At 37.4% G+C, this 23,179-nt stretch overlaps 1 protein-coding gene across 1 annotated transcript in view; it reads left to right on the top strand.

Moving 5' to 3' along the window:
* The window catches only part of GABRA3 (gamma-aminobutyric acid type A receptor subunit alpha3), a 243,619-nt gene that overhangs the window by 114,981 nt on the left and 105,459 nt on the right, over positions 1–23,179 (top strand). Inside the window, exon 3 of the mRNA XM_040265444.1 lies at positions 96–217. Coding sequence (XP_040121378.1) covers positions 96–217 — 122 coding nt within the window. The remainder of the gene's footprint in view (positions 1–95; positions 218–23,179) is intronic.

Genomic DNA, 23,179 nt, shown 5'->3' with positions numbered 1-23,179 from the left:
CTGATTGACATTTTCTTGAATTAAAGTGTTTAGACATGTAAATATTTGCTATTAAGAACTATTATTTTGTGTCTCATTTTCTTCCACTGCCTCAGACTCTCTCCAAAGCATGCTCCAGATATTCCTGATGACAGCACCGACAACATCACTATCTTCACCAGAATCTTGGATCGTCTTCTGGATGGCTATGACAATCGGCTGCGACCTGGGCTTGGAGGTCAGTTATTGTTTTAAGATCTTCTCGGGTATTGTCTTCTAAAAAGAGTCTAAAGGTACCTTTAATAGTGTATTGATCAATGAGGTTAGTATCAAGTTGAGTTTTTCCCTGAGTACTGGAAATGTGTCCTAATCCTTCATTTCAATGGTTAGTCTCTCTGGTCTGGTTTTGGAAGGTTCCGAATTTCACTTAGATAAATGCATATAGGGTGTTAAACCACATCATTTGGCCACACCCATTTCTGGTTATAAAATAGCAATCCCTGCCTGGATGGCAGATGTATCTCAGGAATAGCTGGGAAACGTCTTTGTTCCAAAAACCCTGATCACACATCAGCCTGATATTCTGAAAAGGAGAAATCTGATGGCTAGATGGGATCTCATAAGGAAGTAAACATATTACAATACTTCATGGGCCACATTGAAAGGGCAAGTATGCAGATGTATATATATTTAAATTTTTCCTGAATCATTTGAAAATTAGATGCAGATATTATAACCCTTTATCCATAAATACTTTAGTGTGTACTTTCTTAGAACATAGAAGTTATTTTATAAAATTATAATTAAATTATAAATTCAAAAAATATAACCAGACATACTATTTTCTAATCTGTAGTCCGTATTCAACTTTTGCCAATCACCTACATTTATTATATGACAGTATTATAAGAAGTCTCTTTCCTTATCTTTAGTTAATTAGGCAACTATCAGCATGAACAGATGGATTCTTTTTTATTCAATGAATTGTAATCCATTAATATTATTATTTGATATTATCTATTTTGATTAGAATTATTGCTCCTAATTTCCCATATTTGCTTAGTGAGAGCCTCTTCAAGCTGACTTTTGATGTATTTTCATTTTTGAGCACTTTTTGGCTCCATAGCATAACCATATTCCATATTTCACTTGTACTCTCCCTTATTCAGCCTTACAGTCAATCATTTTTTCCAAGAAATGGGATCTTTCTCTGTGAGAAATTATATTTAAAATCCAACTTCTATGTGCCAAATATTTTCATTGCTATTGGGTTTCTTTGTTTCTAAGATCTTTCAGTGGACAGAATTGAGAAAATAATATATATGTATATATACATACACACACATATATATACACACACCCATATATATGCATATTTATACATATACATGTAGGAGCTTCCCTTGTAGCTCAGTCAGTAAAGAATCTGCCTGCAATGCAGGAGACCCATGTTCGATTCCTGGGTTGGAAAGATACCCTGAAGGGCAAAATGGCAATCCACTCCAATATTGTTGCCTGGAGAATCCCATGGACAGAGGAGCCTGGCAGTCTACAGTCCATGGTGTCGTGAGTCAGACACGACTTAGCGACTAAACCACCACATATAGACACAATGTAGATATATGTGTGTATGTGCATGTGTAATGGGTTTATACTGATACCACTAATTCCAGTCTAAGTATTCCTCATTGACTTACTGATTTGCTTAATTATACAATACACATAAAATAGTGTTGGAATCTCTATACCTATATCACTGTAATAAACACACTTATTAAGTAAAGTTAAAGATAAATTTTCATGGTCTTTTTTTGGGTGTTGTTTGTTTTAGATGAAGGCTATATGGCTCTTGCTTTGGTATAAATAATAGATTGGAGCAGGGCAGTATTGGAGGAAGAAAAGGCTAGTCACAAATTGATTTGTTACCCAGAAGGAAGGTGGTGATTGTGGGAATGTAAATTTGGTGACTGATTATATTATGGGATTAGCGGGGAAAAGGAGGAGAAAATGATAGCAGACAAAATTCCTCTGTGAAGCTGCCAGGTTTTAGAATTTTTTCTGGAAGTTTTTGATTACTAATTCAACTTCAATACTAGTGATCAGTCTATTCAGATTGTCAGTTTCTTCCTGATTCAGTCTTTTAAGATTGTATGTTCCTAGAAATTTATGCTTTTCTTTTGAGTTGTCTAATTACTTGGTATATGACTGTTTCATAGTATTCTGTTATGATTTTTGTGTCTTTGAGATGTAACGTGCAATTTCTACCCTTTCATTTCTAGCTTTGTTCAATTGAGTCCTTTCTCTGTTTTTCTTAATGAGCCTAATTAAAGGCATATCAATTTTATTTTTTCAAAATAACAGCTCTTGGTTTCATTAATCTTGTCTTTTTGGTCTCTTTATTTCCATTCTGATCTTTATTATTTCTTTCCTTTTGCTGACTTTGGGCTTTATTCTTCCTTTTATAATTACTTTCTATTGCAGGTTGCATTGTTTATTTGATTTTTTTTTTCTTTCTTGAGTTAGGCCTGTATTGCTATAAGTTTCCCTCTTAGAACTGCTTTTGGTGTGTTCCATAGATTTTGGAGTGATTTGTTTTTATTTTTACTTTTATCAAAGTATTTTCTCATTTCCTCTTTGATTTCTCTATTGACTGATCAGTTTTTTAGTAGCATGTTGTTTAGTGTCTCCATGTTTGTGTTTTCCACATTTTTTTTCCTGTATTTGATTTCTAGTTTCATACCATTGTGGCCAGAAAAAAATACTTGATATAGTTTCTATCCTCTTACATTTGTTGAGACTTGTTTTGTGGCATGTGATCTATCCTAGTAATGTTCCCATTAATTGAAATAATATTCTGCTATTTTTACATGGAAAGTCCTGTATGTATCTAAGTCCAGCTAGATTAATATGTCATTTAAGGCAACTGTTTCCTTATTGATTTTCTGTCTGTATGATCAGTCCATTGATGTAAATGGGGTGTTACTGTTATTGTATTATTGTCAATTTCTCCCTTTATATCTCTTAATATTTGGTTTATATATTTCAGTTCAGTTCAGTTCAGTTCAGTCGCTCAGTTGTGTCCGACTCTTTGCAACCCCATGAATTGCAGCAAACCAGGCCTCCCTGTCCATCACCAACTCTGCTCCTATATTAGGTGAATATATGTTAGCAAATATTACATTCTCTTTTTTAGTGACACCTTTATCATTATATTATGCCCTTATTTGTGTTTTGTTATAGGCTTTGTTTTAAATATACTTTGTCTGATATTAGTATTGTTATCCTAGATTTCTTTTTGTCTCCATTTGCATGCAATATAATTTTGTGTCCCCTTACTTTAAGTCTCTATTTGTCTTTACCACTACAGTGTGTCTCTTATAGGCAGCAAATAGATGGGTCTTGCCTTTATGTCCAGTTGGCCACTCTATGTCTTTGATTGGAGCATTTAGTCCATTGACATTTAAAGTAGTCCTTCTGTAGTCCTTCTCTGTTCTTCTTATTTTAGTCTATTTTCTTGTGGTTTGTTGATTTTCTTTAGTGGTTTGTTTATGTTCCTTTCTTTCTAGTTCTTGAGAATCTATAGGTTTTTAATTTGTGGTTATGGTGGAGTTTATATATGTTGACTTATATCTACATATTTTAAACTGATAATCATTTAAGTTCAAACACATTCTGAAAATCTATATTTTTTACTTCGTCCCATATTTTATGCTTTTGATGTTATATTTTACATCTTCATATTCTTCGCTTAACTGTTTTTTTTGTAATTATACTCAATTTTACAATTTTTGGCTTTTAATCTTCATACTAGCTTATGGTTGATCAATAACCTTTACTATGTATTTGCCTTTAGTGTTGTGATTTTCTGTCCTGTAAATTCTTACTTCATGTAGTTTTACCTTTCCCACTTAAAGAATACCTTTTATTTTTCTTTTTTTAATATAAATTTATTTATTTTAATTGGAGGTTAATTACTTTACAATATTGTACTGGTTTTGCCATACATCAACATGAATCCACATTTCTTTTAATGTCAGTTTTTCTTTTAGAAGTTTAAATATATCATACCACTGCCTTCTGGTCTATAAAAGTTTGGCAGAAATATCAGCTGATAGCCTTATGGAGATTCAGTTGTATGTGACTCTTTGTTTTCCTCTTGCTGCCTTTAAAATTCTCTTTTTATATTCAACTTTTGCCATTTTGATTATGATATGTCTTTTGTGTGTCTTGGGTCCTTCTTGTTTGGGACTCTGTGTATCCTTTACCTGGATATTTGTTTCCTCTTCAGGTTAGAGAAATTTTCAGTCATAATTTCACTAAATAAATTTTCTACCCCTATATATCTCTCTCTCCTTCTTCTGGGAACCCTATAATGTACATGTTAGTATGCTTGATGTTGTCCCAGAGATCTCTTAGGCAATCCTCATTAATTTTTTTTTCTTTTTGCTGTTCTTGTTAGGTGATTTCCACTATTCTACCTTCAAGGTCAATTATGCTTTCTTCTGCATCACCTAATCTGCTGTTAATTCCTTCTAGTCAGTTATTGTATTATTCAGCTCTGATTGGTTCTTTTTTATATTTTCTGGTCTTTGTTGGAATTCTCACTCAAGTTCAGTTAGCATTCTTATTGCTATTGATTTGAATTGTATCAGATAAATTATTTATCTCTGTTTCATTAGGGTTTTTTCAGGGGTTTTATTTTATTCTTTCATTTGAAACATACTCTACTATCTTATTTTGTTTAACTTTCTCTGTCTCTATGAAATTAGGTAAAATAGTTACCAATCCTGGTCTTGAATATGTATCCTTGTGTGGGAACATCCTTTGTAGTCTGTGTATGATCAGTGGCTTTGGTGTAAAAGGTAGACATGTGGTGGCCACAGGTTGCATCTTCCCTTGGTGTGCTCTATCAGCTACAGTCTCTGTGGAAGTTAAGGCTGGATTTGGAGTGCCTGGAGCCAGAACTGGATTTGAACTGGGGATTCTCCTAGGCCCAATGGTGGGAGTGGGGCTGGGGCTCAAGAGGCTGGAACATGAACTCTGAAAGAGTTGGGCTTCTCCCAAATGTGATAGCAGTCTCTGTCTTTATTGAGGGTATGGTCAGGATATGAGGACTTAAGTCTGCACTTCTGAATTCATTCCACTTGTTCTGCAGTGTGTGCACCTTGGTTAGAGGCTGGGTTGAGCTAGGAAGTGTTCTAGCTCCACTACTGAGCTGCCTCCACTTCTTTCCCAGTGTGTTCACACATGTGTGTGTAGGGAGTGGTGGTCTCTGCCAAGGCTAGAGGCATAGTCAAGAACTGAACTGTCTCTGTTCCCTCACTGGTGCCCACATGTGTACACACACTTGTACATACACACACACACTAGCAATGGATGTCTACCTTACCCAGAGGCAGGACTGAGGCCTCAGCTGGCTCTGTTCCCTCTAGGCATGCATGTTCATAGGCAATGACCATCTCTGCCTTAGCGAGGAGCAGTGCTGGAACAGGATGGGTTGGAGTAGGAGCCTGGTTCAGTCTGGGGTGTGTGCCAGGGCAGTCCTGGCTGGTCAGCCAGAGAACAATTCAGTTTTCAGTCTGATGTGTCTGTGCTAGAACTGGGAACAAGCAAATTGGTTGCATGTGCTCCTCACAAGTGGAGTCTTGGGTTTCCTACAGTCCTCTAATAAGCCATATTGTTTACCAAAGCAGCTCAGTGGGCTCTTTTTTCATGTTAGTCCTCAGGGTTGAGGTGCCTAATATGTGGCTTGAACCACTTGCTCTCCAGGGAGAATCCTCAAGCCTGTGATTTCCCCCTGCTCTTTGGGGTCACCCATTCAGGGTGCAGGACCCAACCAACTTGCTTCTCTTCCCTACATACCAGACTTGAGTATAGTTCTTTCTTTACAGCCTTGCTTGTAGAAGAGCCATTCTTCTAGTCTTGAACTCATTCTACGTGAGAGTTGCTCTATAGGTAGTTATAGTTTTGATACATATCTGAGGGGAGCTGAGTTTGAGGTCTTCCTACTCCACCATCTTGATCCCCTAGAAAATCCCTTTTTAAACTCAACTTTACAATAATAGCTCTTGTAATAGCTTGTGTGAAGAAGGCAATGGCACCCCACTCCAGTACTCTTGACTGGAAAATCCCATGGATGGAGGAGCCTGGTAGGCTGCAGTCCATGGGGTCGCTAAGAGTCGGATACAACTGAGCAACTTCACTTTCATTTTTCACTTTCATGCATTGGAGAAGGAAATGGCAACCCACTCCAGTGTTCTTGCCTGGAGAATCCCAGGGACGGGGGAGCCTGGTGGGCTGCTATCTATGGGATCGCACAGAGTTGGACACGACTGAAGTGACTTAGCAATAGCTTGTGTTTCTATAAATAAATATCTTTTATAGTCTTTTAATGGATCTGAGACCTACCTGTTACCACAGATTAGCTACTAGTATAGCACCTTCCTGCTCTACCTCTTCTCTCGACCATTTTTTCCTTGGAATCCTATTAGCATGGAGAAGTAGATAGCTACCAACCAGTGTTAAAGAAGGCATAGGGCTCGATAGTTGGAATATGTCCAAGGTCAGGACTGCAGAGATTTAATTTATTGTCTGACTTTCACACCAGTTTATTACATAACATCCAAAAAATGCCTTGTCTTATAGCACAGCATTTTTCAAACTTACCACTTGAAAAAAACTAATTAAAATAATACATAAATAATTTAAAGACTTCCCTGGTGACTCAAACAGTAAAAGCGTCTGCTTACAATGTGGCAGACCTGGGCTCGATCCCTGAGTTGGGAAGATCCACTGAAGAAGGAAATGGCAATGCACTCCAGTACTCTTGCCTGGAAAAATCCCATGGACAGAGAAGCCTACAGTCCATAGGATCGCAAAGAGTCAGACACGACTGAGCGACTTCACTTTCACTTTAAATAGCCAGAACAATGTTTCCATGTCATGGTGGTTATTTAGTACCTCCAGACGGTCACCACTATCTCTGAAAACATGACAGGATGGAATAACTACAGGAGGTATTTAGGGTAGACCATGGGAAGAACTTGGAGTATCAAGATATTCTTCTTTATGTCCCTCTAATGAGGCTTTAGACTTAGTTAGCATTAATTAATTAGTCAAGCCCTGGAGAGATTTCCCAGTGGGATTTTTTTGTCAGACCTTTCTTGCTTTTCTCTCACTGGAATCCTTTGGCTGTAGCTACAAATAGCAATGTGGAAGCCTTCACACGGGAATAGTGCTAGCTACAGACTGGGCAATAACGTGGTCCTATGCTTTGTCTCCTTTGTTCTTCCTCTTCCCTAGCAAGTTACTTGAAGGCAGAAACCATGTCCTATTAATTGCTCTCTTCCCTTGGAGTGCTCAGCACAGAGCTTTGCCCATAGAAGAGGCATAGGAAAACCGTGAATGGGATATAATTGACAGGTTCTCCTTGTGATCCCTTATACCTTGATTTTTGTCTCTGCTTTCTTTTCTGCTGATTCATATCTTTTGGTTGGGCACAAAGTTATTATACAAATAATTATTTTCTTCTGTGGCATCAACTTCTCATTCTGCCTCATTTACCAAGAGTTGTAAACCAGCTTCTAGTACCTGACCCCTTGTTGCTTTCTGTCTTGAACACTTCATCATTTCACTGTGTGAACTGTGGAGGAATACCTGATTTTCACTAGTTTCTATTCACTGTGCTCAACTTTCTTCAAGAGCTCTGTATACAATTGTGATCTCTCACTGCTTTTGTCTGATCTGTTTGTGCTAGTGTCTTTCATTTGAATATCATCTTTTGATTTCATGCTTAACTCTTTTGCCTTCTTTCTCTTCTTTTAGCCATTAATCTCTTTGTTCCCTGCCTTGAGTGCTTAGCACTCATAATAGAGGACTATGTCTTAGTCTAGCAGAAATACCATCGGCAGTTTAGGAGCCCAGCAATGGCTTTATTCATATTATGTCCTTAGTCTAGCATGCACTCATAACTCTACCATTTAGAGTCTTGTTCTTTCTTCAAAATCTAAATACCCTTTCTAGCATGCAGTCTTCAAGCCTAGGCTAGGAGACCTAAATTTACAATTTTATTTTGGCTCATTCTAGATGAGTGACATTAGAAAAGTCACTTGACCTCTCTAAACCATCATGTCATACCTTTGGCTACAAAATAAAGGTAACCAGCACACATTATAGGAAATTTGACTCCTTCTAAATCCAACCTAGTAACAAATTCTGCCATCAAAACACCCCAAAATTTGACCAGTTCCCATCACCTCTATAGCTACCAGCTTGGTGTGAACCACCCTTATCTCTCACCTGAATTATTATATTGGCTTCCTCTTGCTTGTATGGCACCTGCTCAATGAGGCCTTTTTGGCAATTGTATTTAAAATTTTACATCCAAATTGCAGCTTTATTTTCCCCATAGCATCTATTGCGTTACCATAGTTTACAAGTATTTTATCTGCTTCCCCCACCCTCGAATATAAGTTTTAGGAGTGTGGGGATTTTTTGACCCTGATTTGTTGCTAAATTGTCAGTTACTGCTTAGTCCATAGTAAGTCCTCAGTATTTGCTTAATGAATGAATATTTGCCTTCCAGGTTTATTGTGAGAATCAAGTGAAATAAGATATACAAAAGTATTTTATAAAATCTAACACCATAAATATATTGTCATTTTTGTTGTTTCCGTCAGTTTGAAATTTACCACTGCTTATCTAAACCTCATGTCTTTAGTAGGGTCTCTGTAGCATTTACTTCTTTGGCAAGGGGTTAGTTATTTAGGTGCTTGTATCATGATTTTTGTCTGTCTGAAAAAGTGAGGGCTCAGTGTCTCAAACTCAGGCTGGAATTCTTGGTGTTGAAGCTAGGTAGTGAATGATTAACTTGCAGGCTGAAGAATGTGCAGATGAGAAATATCTGAAAGAAAATACTCAGGAGTGAAATTGGAAGTGAGAGCCCAAGTAGACAATCCAACTGGTGTAGAGACTATGCCAAGAGCAATAAACCAGTTACCAGGCAACAGTATGGAAGTCATAAGAGGAGTGCAAGAACAGTTGATTTGCTGGGTGAGAAAAGAAAGAAAAGTAGAATATACAACTTGGAGAGTTTTCTGAGGCATTGTTGCAAAACTACATAGATATATTACCTTTGGCCTTGCCTATGAGAGCTATTCACAGTTTTGAGCTGGTTCAGACACTACCTTTCTGTAACCCTTGCCATAGGTGGAATAAGACCACTGTTTCACTGGGGACACTAAGGGAAGGCTTGAACAGCCTTTGAAACATTCTGAAGGTGGGAGACATACCACTGTGATGGCTTTTTTGGATCTAATCTCCTGAACCAGGTATCAGAGTGGGCCAAGGTATTGTGTGTTTAACAACTCTTTCAAAAAAAAAAAAAAAACTCCACTTTTCTGGATTATCCCAACTGATTCCCAAGAAAGAGACAGAATCTAGCAGAAAATAATGAAGTGTGGAAATGTCTATAAGCCAGATGTAGAGTCAGAAGGCAACTAGATTGATGATTACTATAATATTGAAAGACACAGGTGGAGTTAATGGTCATCTAGCTTTGAATACTGAGCTGAAATTTAGGCTGGTAATTCATATCTGTTGAAAGGAGGATCAAATGACATCTTGTTTCCTCTCAAGGTCCAGTATTGGTCAATATACTTTGGTCAATATACTCTTCATCCTAATCCCTAGGCCAGGAGACATAATGAAGGTTCTTTTGGGAAACCTGGTTTGTTCAGAGAATGATCACCTACCAGAATGCCCCACTCATGGTAGTCGTTGAGAAGAAAGTTACTGTTTTTATGGAAAGGGGTCTTTTGCCTGGAAGAGTGCAACAATGTAAATTGATCTGTGGCAATATCACTGGGAAGTATAAAAAGTGTTGAAATTTTCAAAGACCCAGCTAATATACTCAAAACTCAGAGGGGAGTGTGGACAGAAATCAGGTAATTTGGCTGTCCATGGAGGTAGAAGAGAACTTTGACAAACAGGCTAAGAGTAAGCAGCAATGAGTGATGTCTTAATCCATTGGAATAAAAGATTAAATCCAATAATTCTCAGGTGATATTGAGGGTTAGAGAAGGTTGCAATAATCTCTCAGGCCACATCGGTGCCATAGATAGTGATATAACATAAGGTGATTTTTCTGATTTGCGGACACCAAAAGTCCTTCCCTGAGAGCCCTACTAGTTGTTATAAATGAGATTTGACTCGATAGAATGACATTGTGAGTGAAATGCCTAGATACAGGCTTCCTCTTTTAGAATTTACGTTGTTTAGCAGTTTTGCATACTGTGTTTCCAGCTACTGTCTCTTATATAAACCTGAATATTCAGGTGATTCCACTGTGCAATGCTATGCATCCTATGCACGCTAGACTACTTTAAATAGACATGAAGGGTTAAAACCAAATTTTCTATGACTACGTAATAATCTGTCTCATCATCTTCAACATTCCAGGAGAGGCTGTCACGGAGATTGGCAGTGGAGAAAACTGAAAATTAAACCATCCATCAACAGTATTGATCAAACCCAAGAATTGCTGAGTGTATTTAATTGAATGGGGATGGAAAGCTCTCAGTTCAGAATTACTGACACCTTGTTCAACATCATGCAGAAACTGTGATAGATAAAATGTGACTCAGAAATTCCATCTCAGGACTAACAGATATGTATTACTTCTGGTTGGCCCAGAGAAAATGCTGACATGAGTAGTTAAAAATAATTTAAATCAGGTATCCAAGGGATTTTGAGTTTGGAATGACAGACAGGAAGCTGTTCAAATGTATTGTTGTATCTAGAAGGACTTAATATGGCATTTATCAAGACTAGAAAACAGCTGGGGTGTTATACAGATTGTTATTAGCATACTCCTCTTGGTGAAGATCTATTGGGAAGACTGTCTTCCAATATCACTTTTCCTCATGCATAAGATGGCAAGTGCATTGAGGTCCAGTTTGGTCAAGGACAGTTTACTGTGGTGTTTCTATAGGAAATGAGATTCCTGCAGTGTTGGCAGAAGTGGAGTTACCTGTATATTAAGCATGGAGCCACCTACCAGGGAGGTACAAGGATATTGAACCCTGAGTCATAGATTGGGATATAGATCATTGGGGAGACTCTTGGTTTTGAGAGTGAAGAAGTATATTTGCTTGGCAGAAAGTTAAACTTAGGATGCCAAAATTACTGCTAAGTCTTATTTATGATGAGAATGGCAAAGTGAAAGGTAAGAAAAGTCAGGAAGCAGGTTTTCTGCCTTCAAATCTTTTAACACCTCTTTTTAGTGTTATATTGGTCTAGAATCCTTTGCAGTAGGATAATAGACAGAGCTGGCCTAGCATGGGAACTTTAGCAGCAGCAGTTCAAAGTGAAGTAGAGCCAGATATGTCTTCCAGTCCTCCAGCCGGAAAAGGCCAGGACCAATAATAAATGTAGACATCCAATGACAAATAATAGCGGTCTCCCAGCATTATTATTGTTTTATTTCATCATTTCCTCATCCTCTAATGGGGATGGCTATCAGCAGTGTCTGCTAGGAGGTAGCCTTAGATCAGCTGGGGATCAGGGACAAAGTTTAGTCAAGGAAGTTGGTATCCCTGAGTCTCCCATTGATTTTGTTGTTGTTGTTCAATCACTAAGTTGTGTCCGACTCTGAAACCCCATGGACTGCAGCATGCCAGGCTTCCCTGTCCTTCACTATCTCCAGGAATTTACTCAGATTCATGTACTTTGAATCAGTGGCCCACTTCTCCTCCTGTCCTCAATTTTTCCCAGCATCAGGGTCTTTTCCAGTGAGTCAGCTCTTTGCATCAGGTGGCCAAAGTATTAGAGCTTCAGGTTTAGCATCAGTCCTTCCAATGAATATTCAGGAGTGATTTCCTTTAGAATGGACTGGTTTGATCTCCTTGCAGTCCAAGGGACTCTCAAGAGTCTTCTCCAACACCACAGTTCAAAAGCATCAGTTATCCGGTGCTCAGCTTTCTTTATAATCCAACTCTCATATCCGTACATGACTACTGGAAAAACCATAGCTTTGCCTATATGGATCTTTGTCAGCAAAGTTATGTCTTTTTTTTTTATATATGCTGTCTAGGTTTGTCATTTTTTTTATATGCTGTCTAGGTTTTTCATAGCTTTTCTTCCAAGGAGGCAGTGTCTTTTAATTTTATGGCTGCAGCACCGTCTGAAGTAATTTTAGAGCCCAAGAAAATAAAATAAATAAAATCTGTCAATGTTTCCATTGTTTCCCCATCTATTTGCCATGAAGTGATGGGACCAGATGCCATGATCTTAGTTTTTTGAATGTTGAGTTTTAAGTCAGCTATTTCACTCTCCTCTTTCATCTTCATCAAGAGGCTCTTTAGCTTCTCTTTACTTTCTTCCATAAGGTTGGTGTCATCTGCATATCTGAGGTTATTGATATTTCTCTTGGCAATCATCATTCCAGCTTGTGCTTCATCCAGTCTGGCATTTTGCATGATGTACTCTGCATATAAGTTAAACAATCAGGATGACAATATACAGCCTTGCCTGTTGATTTTACCTAACTCAAAACTCCTTACTCAAGATCCTTTACTATGGGTGCCCTTTTACAACTTCCAAGTATTTTTCCATATTTAGTGTCTGTTATTTAATTCTCACAATGGAATTGTGAAGGCAGATACAGATACTGATATCCCCATTTCACAGTATAGAAACTAAGACTAGAATGATTAAGGTAACTTAGTCAATAAATAGTAGAGCCGGGGCTCAGTCTCAAGGGTACTGGTTCTAAGTACAGGGCTCTTTGTTTCTCATCACTGCTATGTTTGAGAGAAAGAGTGTCACAGGTAAAAATGAACAGCACACCCTCACAGTCCCAGTCTGAATCTGTGAATGTCAGGGTTTGGTGGGAGATAGTATGTTTAGTAGAATAGAAACTTACATTACCATATGTAAAATTGATAGCCAAAGGGAATTTGTTTTGTGTCTCAGGGAACTCAAACAGGAGCTCTGTATCAACCTAGAGGGGTGAGATGGGGAGGGAGATGAGAGGGAGGTTCAGGAGGGAGAGGGCATATGTATACCTATGTCTGATTCATGTTGAAGTTTGACGGAAAACAACAAAATTCTGTAAAGCAATTATTCTTCAATTAAAAAATAAATTAATGAAAAAAAAGAGTACTGAAAAAAGCTATAACAATTTCAAAGCTGAATATCAGCTTAGAGGATGGTTCCTCATAAGAAAAATTAAAAAGAGCAGATGATGGCTAATACTGATGGAAAAGGAAAAATATGGAAGATTTCTGGTTTAACACCAAGATTAAGGAAGGACAGCTTGGCAGACAGTGTGTTTGGAAGATAAAATTCTTAGTGGGGTCAAAAGGATAGGAAAACTGTAACAAAGACATGGGAGGAAAAACTACTTACTTTGAGTTGCAAAGTGAAGGTATCTGACTCTAGGCAGAAAGCCTGGGTTCTGCTCAGCTTGGCCAGGACCATCACGTTAATTTATTACACAACAAAGGAAATATGACCACATCTCACTTGGAAAATGTTAATCTACAGTGATTGCAAAGGAGTCCCTATTGGAGATTTCTGAGGGAAATAAATAATTTTATTTGCTGAAAGATGCCTATTACAATTCCATTAAGTGTACATAGGATCACATTTCAAACCCCAAGTGCACATACTTGTACATGTCTCTTTGTGCACATGGGTAGGAATTTCTTTTGAATATAGATCTGTCAGTGGAATAACTGGATTATAAGATATATACCTCTCAGTGCCAGCAAATATTGCCAAATAGCTCTCCTAAATGGTTGTACCAGTTTTTACTCCCTGCCGCCAACACTGTATGAAACTTTTCTTTGTTTCAGTTCTTAACCTATACTCGGTACTGTCATGCTTTAAAAATTTTGCTGATAGCTGTAAAGTGGTATCTCTCTTTAATTTGCATTTCCCTCATTATCTGGTGATGTTGGATGTCTTACATTCATTGGTTTTTCAGTTTCCTTCTTTCATGAATTATGTTTCCTATTTAAGTTAGTACACTTGTAATTGATGCTTATATGTGGTATGAGGTACAGATGTACTTTTTGTATATGGATAACTTGTAGTTTGGTACATTTTTTCATTAGTAAAAGTTTTTCTCACTGATATATAAAGCCTGTCCTCCCCTACATCAAGTTTTTATGAATTCATAGGGCAGTTTACAGACATACTGTTCTGTTTCATTAGTTTTGATGTGTAGACTCATTTCAAATGGGGGTCTTTATGCTTTTTTCACTTTTGTTTAATTTTAATCAAATTTTATATTTTTAAAACTTCATATGCAACTTATATTCAGTATAATTCACTCTTCGTGATATACTATCATGTAACTAATATCATGTAGCTCAGATACAAAATAGTTCTATCAACTGGAAAAATCCCCTTATAGCTCTTTTGACAGGTTACTAATGGTATCATATTGTGGTTATAAATTACATTTCCTGATTGCATATTTTCATGTGCTGATTTGCCACCAGTGTATTTTCTTGGTTGAAATATCTGTTTAGATGCTTTGCAAAAATTTTTGGCTTGTTTTATCCCTTATTACTGAATTTTGAAAGTTTTTTTATATATTCTCTGTACAAATCCTTTGTTAGAAAATGTGAAATGAAAATATTTCTTCAGTTTTTGATGTGCCCTTTTATTCCTTAAATAGCATCTTTGAAAAAGAGAAGTTCTAAATTTTGATGAGTCTAATGTAATAATTTGTTCTTTTATAGTTTTTGACTTTTATGTCCTATCTAATAAAAGACTTTGCATGACCCAAGTTCATGGACATTTTCTGTGTTTTTTCCTAGAAATTTTATAGTCTTAGGTTTTACAATTAGGTCTAAGACTTTATTTTTGGGGGCTCCAAAATCACTGCAGATGGTGATTGCAGCCATGAAATTAAAAGACGCTTACCCCTTGGAAGAAAAGTTATGACCAACCTAGGTAGCATATTCAAAAGCAGAGACATTACTTTGCCAACTAAGGTCCGTCTAGTCAAGGCTATGGTTTTTCCAGTAGTCACGTATGGATATGAGAGTTGGACTGTGAAGAAGGCTGTGCACCGAAGAATTGATGCTTTTGAACTGTGGTGTTGGAGAAGACTCTTGAGAGTCCCTTGGACTGCAAGGAGACCCAACCAGTCCATTCTAAAGGAGATCAGTCCTGGGATTTCTTTGGAAGGAATGATGCTAAAGCTGAAACTCCAATATTTTGGCCACCTCATGTGAAGAGTTGACTCATTGGAAAAGACTCTGATGCTGGGAGGGATTGGGGGCAGGAAGAGAAGTGGAAGACAGAGGATGAGATGGCTGGATGACATCACCGACTCGATGGACATGAGTTTGGGTAGACTCCAGGAGTTGGTGATGGACAGGGAGGCCTGAAAGGCTGAGATTCATGGGGTCGCAAAGAGTTGGACAGGACTGTTGGCTGAACTGAACTGAACTGAGCCGATTTTAGCACAACTTATTGAAAAGGCTGTATTTTCTACACTGCATTATAAACACTGTTGAGATTCAATTGACCGTATATGTCTGGCCATATTTTTTAACACAGTACTCTGTTCCATTGATTGATGTGTATTCCTTGACTGTTTTGATCAATGTATGTGTATAGTAACTCTTGAGACACTCAATCCTATAATGGAGTCCTCCAAATTAAGAACACATTAAAAAATTAGTTTTGGCAATTTTATTTAGCTCTGTTGCCTTTCCATATAAATTTTAGAATCAACTCATGAATTTCTTAAAAAATACCCTTAGCTTTTATATAGGACTGTGTTTAATTTATAGATTTGTTTAGGGAGAATTGACTCTGCCTTATCTTCCACTTCTCATTTCTAGTGAGGTCTGAAATTTATCCAGATGTGAAAGTTTAGATTCTTCTCAAGCCCGAGTGTGTGTTAAGCCCTGGGCCTATGCAGGAACTTATCAATCCCTTGGTATATGCTGGAACTTTATAAAAATCTTTATTCACCCAAATATCTCCTTTTCTAAAGTTTTTCTTCTCAGACTTTTCAGTCTGTTGTTTGTCTCAACTGTTTACCCCTAGCTTCAGGCTGGTGCTGTCAATATTTTTGTCTTCAAATGCTTTTGGCTATGCCTCTCAGGACCGCCACAGCTCTGGAAATGCTTCTAGTTGGGTGAAACAAAGGTAAGCCATTGAGGTCAAAACCCTTAACCACAATTTTTTTGAGAATAAGATTTGTATTACTCCTTCAGGCAATGGGAACTTGTAACAGGAGTGTGGGCTGACATCTTTATGGCTGCAGTAGCAGTTTTCTTCATCACATATTCCCTTGGTGGTTATAAATTTTTTAATAGATTGTAGAGTTCTATAAAAGTTGATTCTTACAGTTTTCCAAAGCTTATTAATTGTTTTTATGGAGAGACAAAACCCTGAAGTTCCTAACTCTGCCCCTTTTGGTTATATTACTCTTCTATTTTTCCTGATACTCATAGATTTTTTTTTCTTTTCTTTTTTTTTTTGTTTTTGTAAAGTCTGGCTAGAGTTTTGTATATTTTTCCATTTTTTCAAGGAGCCAGTTCTTAATTTCACTGATTTTCTCCATTTTTTTTTCTATTTTTGATTCTACTTTTTCATTTTTAGTGTTTCTTTTCTTATATATTTCTAGTTCTTGAGATGGAATCTTAGGTTTTGGGTTTTTAGAGTCTTCTTTTTCCTGGACATTCAGTGCTATCAATTTCCCTCTTATGTATTTCTCTGTGAGCATCCCACAGGTTTGATGTGTTGTATTTTTATTTTTATTGAGTTCACTGTATTTTGAAAGATCACTTGTGACTTCTTTCTTGATCCATGGGTTATTTAGAAGATTGTTCTTTAATTTCTAAATGTTACCAGATATTTTTCTGTATTGTTTACTATTTCTATTCTTTGATGGTCACTAATCATAGTCTATATGACTTGAATTCTTCTAAATTTGTTAAAGCTTGTTTTATGGGATATCTTGGTGAATGTTCCAGTGTCCTTGAAAAAGATTGGGTATTCTTCTTTTGTGGGTAGAGTGTTCTATAAGTATCACAGTAGTAGAAAATATTGTTTAGGTCTTCCATGTATTTATTGTTTTTCTCTGTACACATTCTATCAGTTGCTGAAAGAGGGATATTGCAGTGTCCAACAATAATATTGGATTTGTATATTTCCTATTTGAATTCCATCAGTTTTTGTGCTTAGAGTCATCATTTTATTATTTATTTGTCCCCTCTGTTTTTCTGCTAATATATTTTCCTTTTTCTGATTTTTGGAAGTATTTGAATATCTTTATTTTATCTATTGCCTTGTCAGAAATATTTCTTTGTGAGATTCATTGGTTGTTTTAGGGATTGCAATCTTCACAGCTGAGATTTGACACTCTCCTTAGAATTAATATTGTTCCACTTATAGTAAATTGTGTAGCCTTGTAACAGTATACATCCATTTCCCATCTAAATGACCTTTATGTTATGGATGTCTTAACTATTCTATCAACAGCCCATTAAAAGCCACATGAGACAATCTTTGAATTTTTTTCCTTCAGCAGTCATAACTATTTTAAAGAGCTTAAAAATGAAAAATGTTTTTATATATATCCAGAACTTCCATTTCTGTTGTTCTTACTTTATTCCTGATGATCTAATTTCCCCCGGCATTATTTCCCTTAAACCTGAAGAATTTATGTAGAATTCCTATAGAACAAGTCTGCTGGTAGCAAATTCCCTTGTCTTTTTAAATCTGAGAGTGTCTCCTGAAGCTTATTGTTATTGGATATAGAATTCAGAGGTTAACAGCTGTTTTCTATAAGCATATTAAAGATTCTGTTTCACTACTGTCTGTGAATTGATGATATATCTTCAGTCTTTCAAGTAATTATCCCCCTTCACAGACTGTGTTCTTTTCTAATAGCTTTCTTCAAGATTTTTCTTCATCTTTGGTATTTAGCAGTTTGATTATGATATGTCTAAGCAATCTTTCCTTATTTTTCATGCTTTTCTGTTTGGAGTGTGTATAATAGTTTGTTTCTGTAAACTTGTGTGTTCTACCAAACTTGAAAAGTTTCTGAGCACTATTTCTTCAAGTATATTTTTTCTTTACTAGTTTGTTTCCCCACTCCCTCTTGAATTCAAGTGCTCTATGTGTTGGAGAGTATCATATTGTTCAGAATACCCCTGAGGTTCTTTTGATATTTTTTTCAGACATTTTTGTTGCTGTTCTTCACATTGGATAATTTCTATCACTCAAATTCACTAACTTTTACCTTTGTCGTCTCTATTCTGCTATTGAGACCATCCAGTGAATGTTTTTCAGAGAAGGCAATGGCACCCCACTCCAGTACTCTTGCCTGGAAAATCCTATGGACAGAGGAGCCTGGAAGGCTGCAGTCCCTGGGGTCGCTGAGGGTCGGACACGACTGAGTGGCTTCACTTTCAGTTTTCACTTTCATGCATTGGAGAAGGAAATGGCAACCCACTCCAGTGTTCTTGCCTGGAGAATCCCAGGGATGGGGGAGCCTGGTGGGCTGCCGTCTATGGGGTCACACAGTCAGACACGACTGAAACGACTTAGCAGCAGCAGCAGTGAATGTTTTTATTTTGGTGACTGCACTTTTTCACTTCTCAATTTTCAAATTGGTTATTTTTATATTTCTTAATTTTTCTGTGAGAACTTCATCTTTCTGTTTATTTAAAATGTATTTTCATTTACTTCATGGAACTTAGTTATAATTGCCAATTAAAAATCTTTGAAATTTTCAACATCTGAATTGTGTTATATTTGACCTTTGTTGATTGTCTTTTCCCTTCAGAATTGGTAATATTTTTCTAGTTCTTTCTAAGTAAAATAATGCTGAATTCTATTCTAGACATTTTGACTCATATTATGTGGAGCCTCAGCCTTGTCATAATGCTTTGGAGAATGTTGATTTTTTTGTTTGTTTTAGCAGAGAATCAGCTTGATTAAGCAGCAAGATCTGCCTTGCTTTCTCTGGGTGGTGATACCCAGATCTTTACGTTTTCAAGGTCTTTGCTATACTGCACTTGGTGTATCTCACACATGTTATCACTGAGGGGATAGTCCCTAGACTTGGGCTGTGGATTACATATTACTTCATAATTCAGTTATCAAAACCTTTGCTATATGGCTTTGAGTCTGTCCTATACTTGTGCAACTCAGGACTAGTGTGAAATTTTATGTGAAATCATAGTGTACTTGCCGAAGCCTTTGCGCATGCTGCCTTGGGTCTGTTCTAGGGGCATGTTGTTGTTGTTCAGTTGCTAAGTCCTGTCCAACTGTTTGCAACTCCATGGATTGCAGCATGCCAGGCTTCCCTGTCCTTTACCATCTCCCAGAGTTTGCTTAAATTCATACCCATTGAGTCAGTTATGCTATCCAATCATCTCATCCTCTGTTGCCCGCTTCTCCTGCTGTCAACCTTTTCCAACATCAGGGTGGGAATTTTTCCAATGAGTTCACTCTTCCTGTCAGGTGGCCAAAATATTGGAACTTTAGCTTCAGCATCAGGCCTTCCAGTGAACATTCAGGATTCATTTCCTTTGTTCTTAAGGATAAACATACGTTTTTTAAGGGAAGAATTATTGGATCTTCTTGTTTAATCCTCTGTACTTTGGGATTCCCCATACTCTCTGGTCTGCAGTTGCCTTTTCCTCTGATTCTCTGGTAGGACAGATGTTTTTTGTCAGGAGTTTTGCCTGTTTGTGCCACTATCCCACTATGCAGCTTTGCCTTTGAGGCAGAACTACAAGAGAAAAGAAGAAGAGAGAAAAACACTGGAAACGTATTTTGCTGTGGGTTACTTCTCCAAGTTTTGGTTCCCGTCCATAAACCACCTGTTCTTTTTTACTTTTTAGAGTGCTTAGGTAGTTGCTTTTATATTTTATCCAGAAATTTTATTTATAATCAGTGGGAAAGAAAGGCTACAATGCTGTTACTCCACTATGCCAAAAACCAGTTTAACTTAGTTTGAATTTTTGTTTTTCACCCTCTTTTTCTTACTGCCTTGTGCTTGTATAATATTGTACTTCCAATTTCTCCTTTTGTACAAAGAAATATTTTAGTTTCTTTACTCCACCTCTTCTTTTCAGACCAGAACTCTGGCTTCAGTATTGTATACATTTTGTATTTATTTCTGTTACATGACATTTTGATCTTTTATCTGAAACAATTATATCTTTTATGTTTTATGTCTCATTATTGTGTGTTTATTACCTGTGCCATCTTATCTGCAAGTTCCAAACAATAAGAATGACAGTATAAGTCCCTCTGGTAGCATCTTTTAATTGATTATGGCCAATGTTTTTAGTGTTGGAATCATAACAAAATCGATTCCATTTTTTACAGATAAAGAAACTAAGGTATAGTTAACTTGAGGTTGGACCAGGATTAACCCAAGTTTCCAGATTCCAATACCAATGTTTTTACCATTTAATTTTATGCATAAGGTCAAAATCAGTAGGCCCTGGAAAAATATCAGAGTGTCCTTGTAACAGTTTAGAATATTTCAGCTGTTTTAAAAATTCTATTGCTTTCCCTCTGGCTTTCAGCTTGTTCTGGCTTAAGGATGTGCCTCTAGAGTGGAGAACACATTGTGTAGTCATTCTCCAACTTATTTCTTGGTCATTTTTTGGGCACTGCTTCTGCTTCCCTCTCTAAATTCCTCATAATTTTGCCCCAAGGAAATCCTACGGGCTCTTGGGAATGGCCTCTATTTTCAGCAAAGGGTTATGAACCACTGAAGAGGCTTCTGTCTGATGGTTTTATTTGTTCCATACATGTTACAGAAGAGAGGACCAGTGGCAAAAGCAAGAAATAAGCACCAATGTAGTAAAGAAACGGGTAGGAAAAAAATAATTAATATCCAGGGTTTGGCCCATGTAAAGAAAATACTCAAATGGTATTTTGACTTTTCTCAAAACTGTTTGCAGTGCTTCTAGTAGCATTAATATGGGTCTTATGGAAGGACATTCCTACAGTGTCTTTGCCCTCCAACCTCCCTTGTGGTAGGGTTCTTGTTATTCAGTCCCTAAGTCATGTCCGACACATTGCAACCCCATGGACTGCAGCATACCAGGCTTCCCTGTCCCTCACTGTCTCCCAGAGTTTGCTCAAATTCATGTCCATTGAGTCAGTGATGCTATCTAACCATCTCATCCTCTGCCACTCTCTTCTCTTTTTGCCTTCAGTCTTTCCCAGCATCAGGATCTTTTCCAGTGAGTCAACTCTCTGCCTCAGGTGGCCAAAGTATTGGAGCTTCAGCTTCAGCATCAATCTTTCTGATGAATATTCACAGTTGATTTCCTTTAGGATTGACTGGTTTGATATTTTTGCAGTCCAAGGGACTCTCAAGAGTCTTCCCCATCACCACAACTTGAAAGCATCAATTCCTGGCACTCAGCCTTCTTTATGGTTCAGCTCTCACATACATACATGACTCCTAGAAAAACCATAGCTTTGACTTGATAGACCTTTGTTGGCAAAGTGATGAATCTTCTTTTTAATACACTATCTAGGTTTGTCATGGTTTTCTTTTCAAGGAGCAAGTGTCTTTTAATTTCATGGCTGCAGTCACCATTTGCAATGATTTTGGAGCCCAAGGAAATAAATAAATCTGTCAGTGTTTCCACTTTTCCCCCTTCTATTTGCCATAAAATGATGGGGCTGAATGCCATGAAGGCAATACTTGGATTTGTAGCTCCAGAGAAAATAAGAACAGTTGTGTGTTCTATATTACCTTTGTGAGCATCAAGATTCTAGCAATAGTAGAGTTAATGAGAACCCACAGTTGTTAAGTTGGTGGTGATTGTGGTCTCTTTTAAATCTTGTGGTATTTCTTACTGATGTTTTGCTATAAACATGTGTTGCATGCAGCTAGCTATTAAGAGTTGCTGTACATTCCAAGTGTCAGACACTAGATGGAGTAGCATAAACGTAGTGCTAGACCTCTAGCCTACCAAATGTCAAAAGTTATGAGCTGTGCCCAAACACTCTGCAAAAGGGGTATTACTCAACTGCAGAGCTTAGATTACAGCTTAGGATCTCTAACACAGACTTTTGTTATAACCATCTGTTTGTGATTCCTCTGAAGAGGTTATCAGTGATTAATGCTGTTGGGAGAGGGGTGTGTCACTGAGTACTTACAGTATCTCTGTCCCCAAGGATTATCAAAAAGAAATGAAAAGGCCATTAACAGAACAGAGCACTCCAACTCTCAGATCTCTGAGAGCCTATCCATAAGTCACTGTAGCCCACTCCCTAAATCCATGTTGCTGGCAGACCCACTAGTCACATGGGAACTCATTTCTAGTAGGTTAGTCTCTTCTTACAATGAAAAGCATGCACAACAAGAAGCAATTATTCTCTAAAATTTCCAGTGATACGGAAGTAAGAATACAGAAAAGTCAGGGCTTTGTTCTTTTAGTCGAAGTCCCAGTCCTTAAAACCTCACTGTTCTCAGAAAGGCTGTTACTGGGAAGAATTGAAAAGTCCATCATAGCTTATAATGAAATAAAGGGGATATGGTTGGCTTTTGTTCATATCGTTCATTTTATAATCCTGTCTCTAATAGAACTGTGACAGTTTCATCATAAAACATATTTCAGAGTGCCAGTTAAAAAAAAATTAGACCCAAGCCAGAGGAAAGTGAATGGGGAAAGTGAGGGTGCTTAAAATCATGACATGGAAAGGAATAAAAAGATCAGACTTAGGGATAGCATGATCAATTTTTTTCAATCTCTGAAAGTTTTTAAGTCTCAAAAGAACTGGAAGCAGACTTCATTGAATGGATTCAAAGGGCAGTACTAAGACAAGTGTTTATGTGTGTGCTGGAGTGGAGAAGCTAGAGTTGGGGAACCTACTCTGGTTTGTGCTCAAAGAAGAAAATTCATAGCTTATTGGGGGTCTATTTTAATTCAAACAAGGAAATACAGTTTATTGTGAGATGACAGTGGGTAAAGAATCACCTGCAATGCAGGAGACTCAGGAGATGTGGGTTCAATCTCTGGGTCAGGAAGATACCCTGGAGGAGGAAATGTCAACCCACTCCAGTATTCTTGCCTGGGAAATCACACAGACAGAGGAGTCTACTGGGTTACATTCCATGGGGTCTCAAAGAGGCAGAGTGACTAAGCGCACAGCACACACATGAGCCTCATAGTTAACATAAACATAG

This window comes from Oryx dammah, unplaced genomic scaffold (genome assembly GCF_014754425.2).
Source record: "Oryx dammah isolate SB20612 unplaced genomic scaffold, SCBI_Odam_1.1 HiC_scaffold_23, whole genome shotgun sequence".
In the NCBI taxonomy this organism is placed as follows: domain Eukaryota; kingdom Metazoa; phylum Chordata; class Mammalia; order Artiodactyla; family Bovidae; genus Oryx; species Oryx dammah.
The sequence above is the reverse complement of the archived record's forward strand: the minus strand, read 5'-3'. Positions and strand labels throughout refer to the sequence as shown.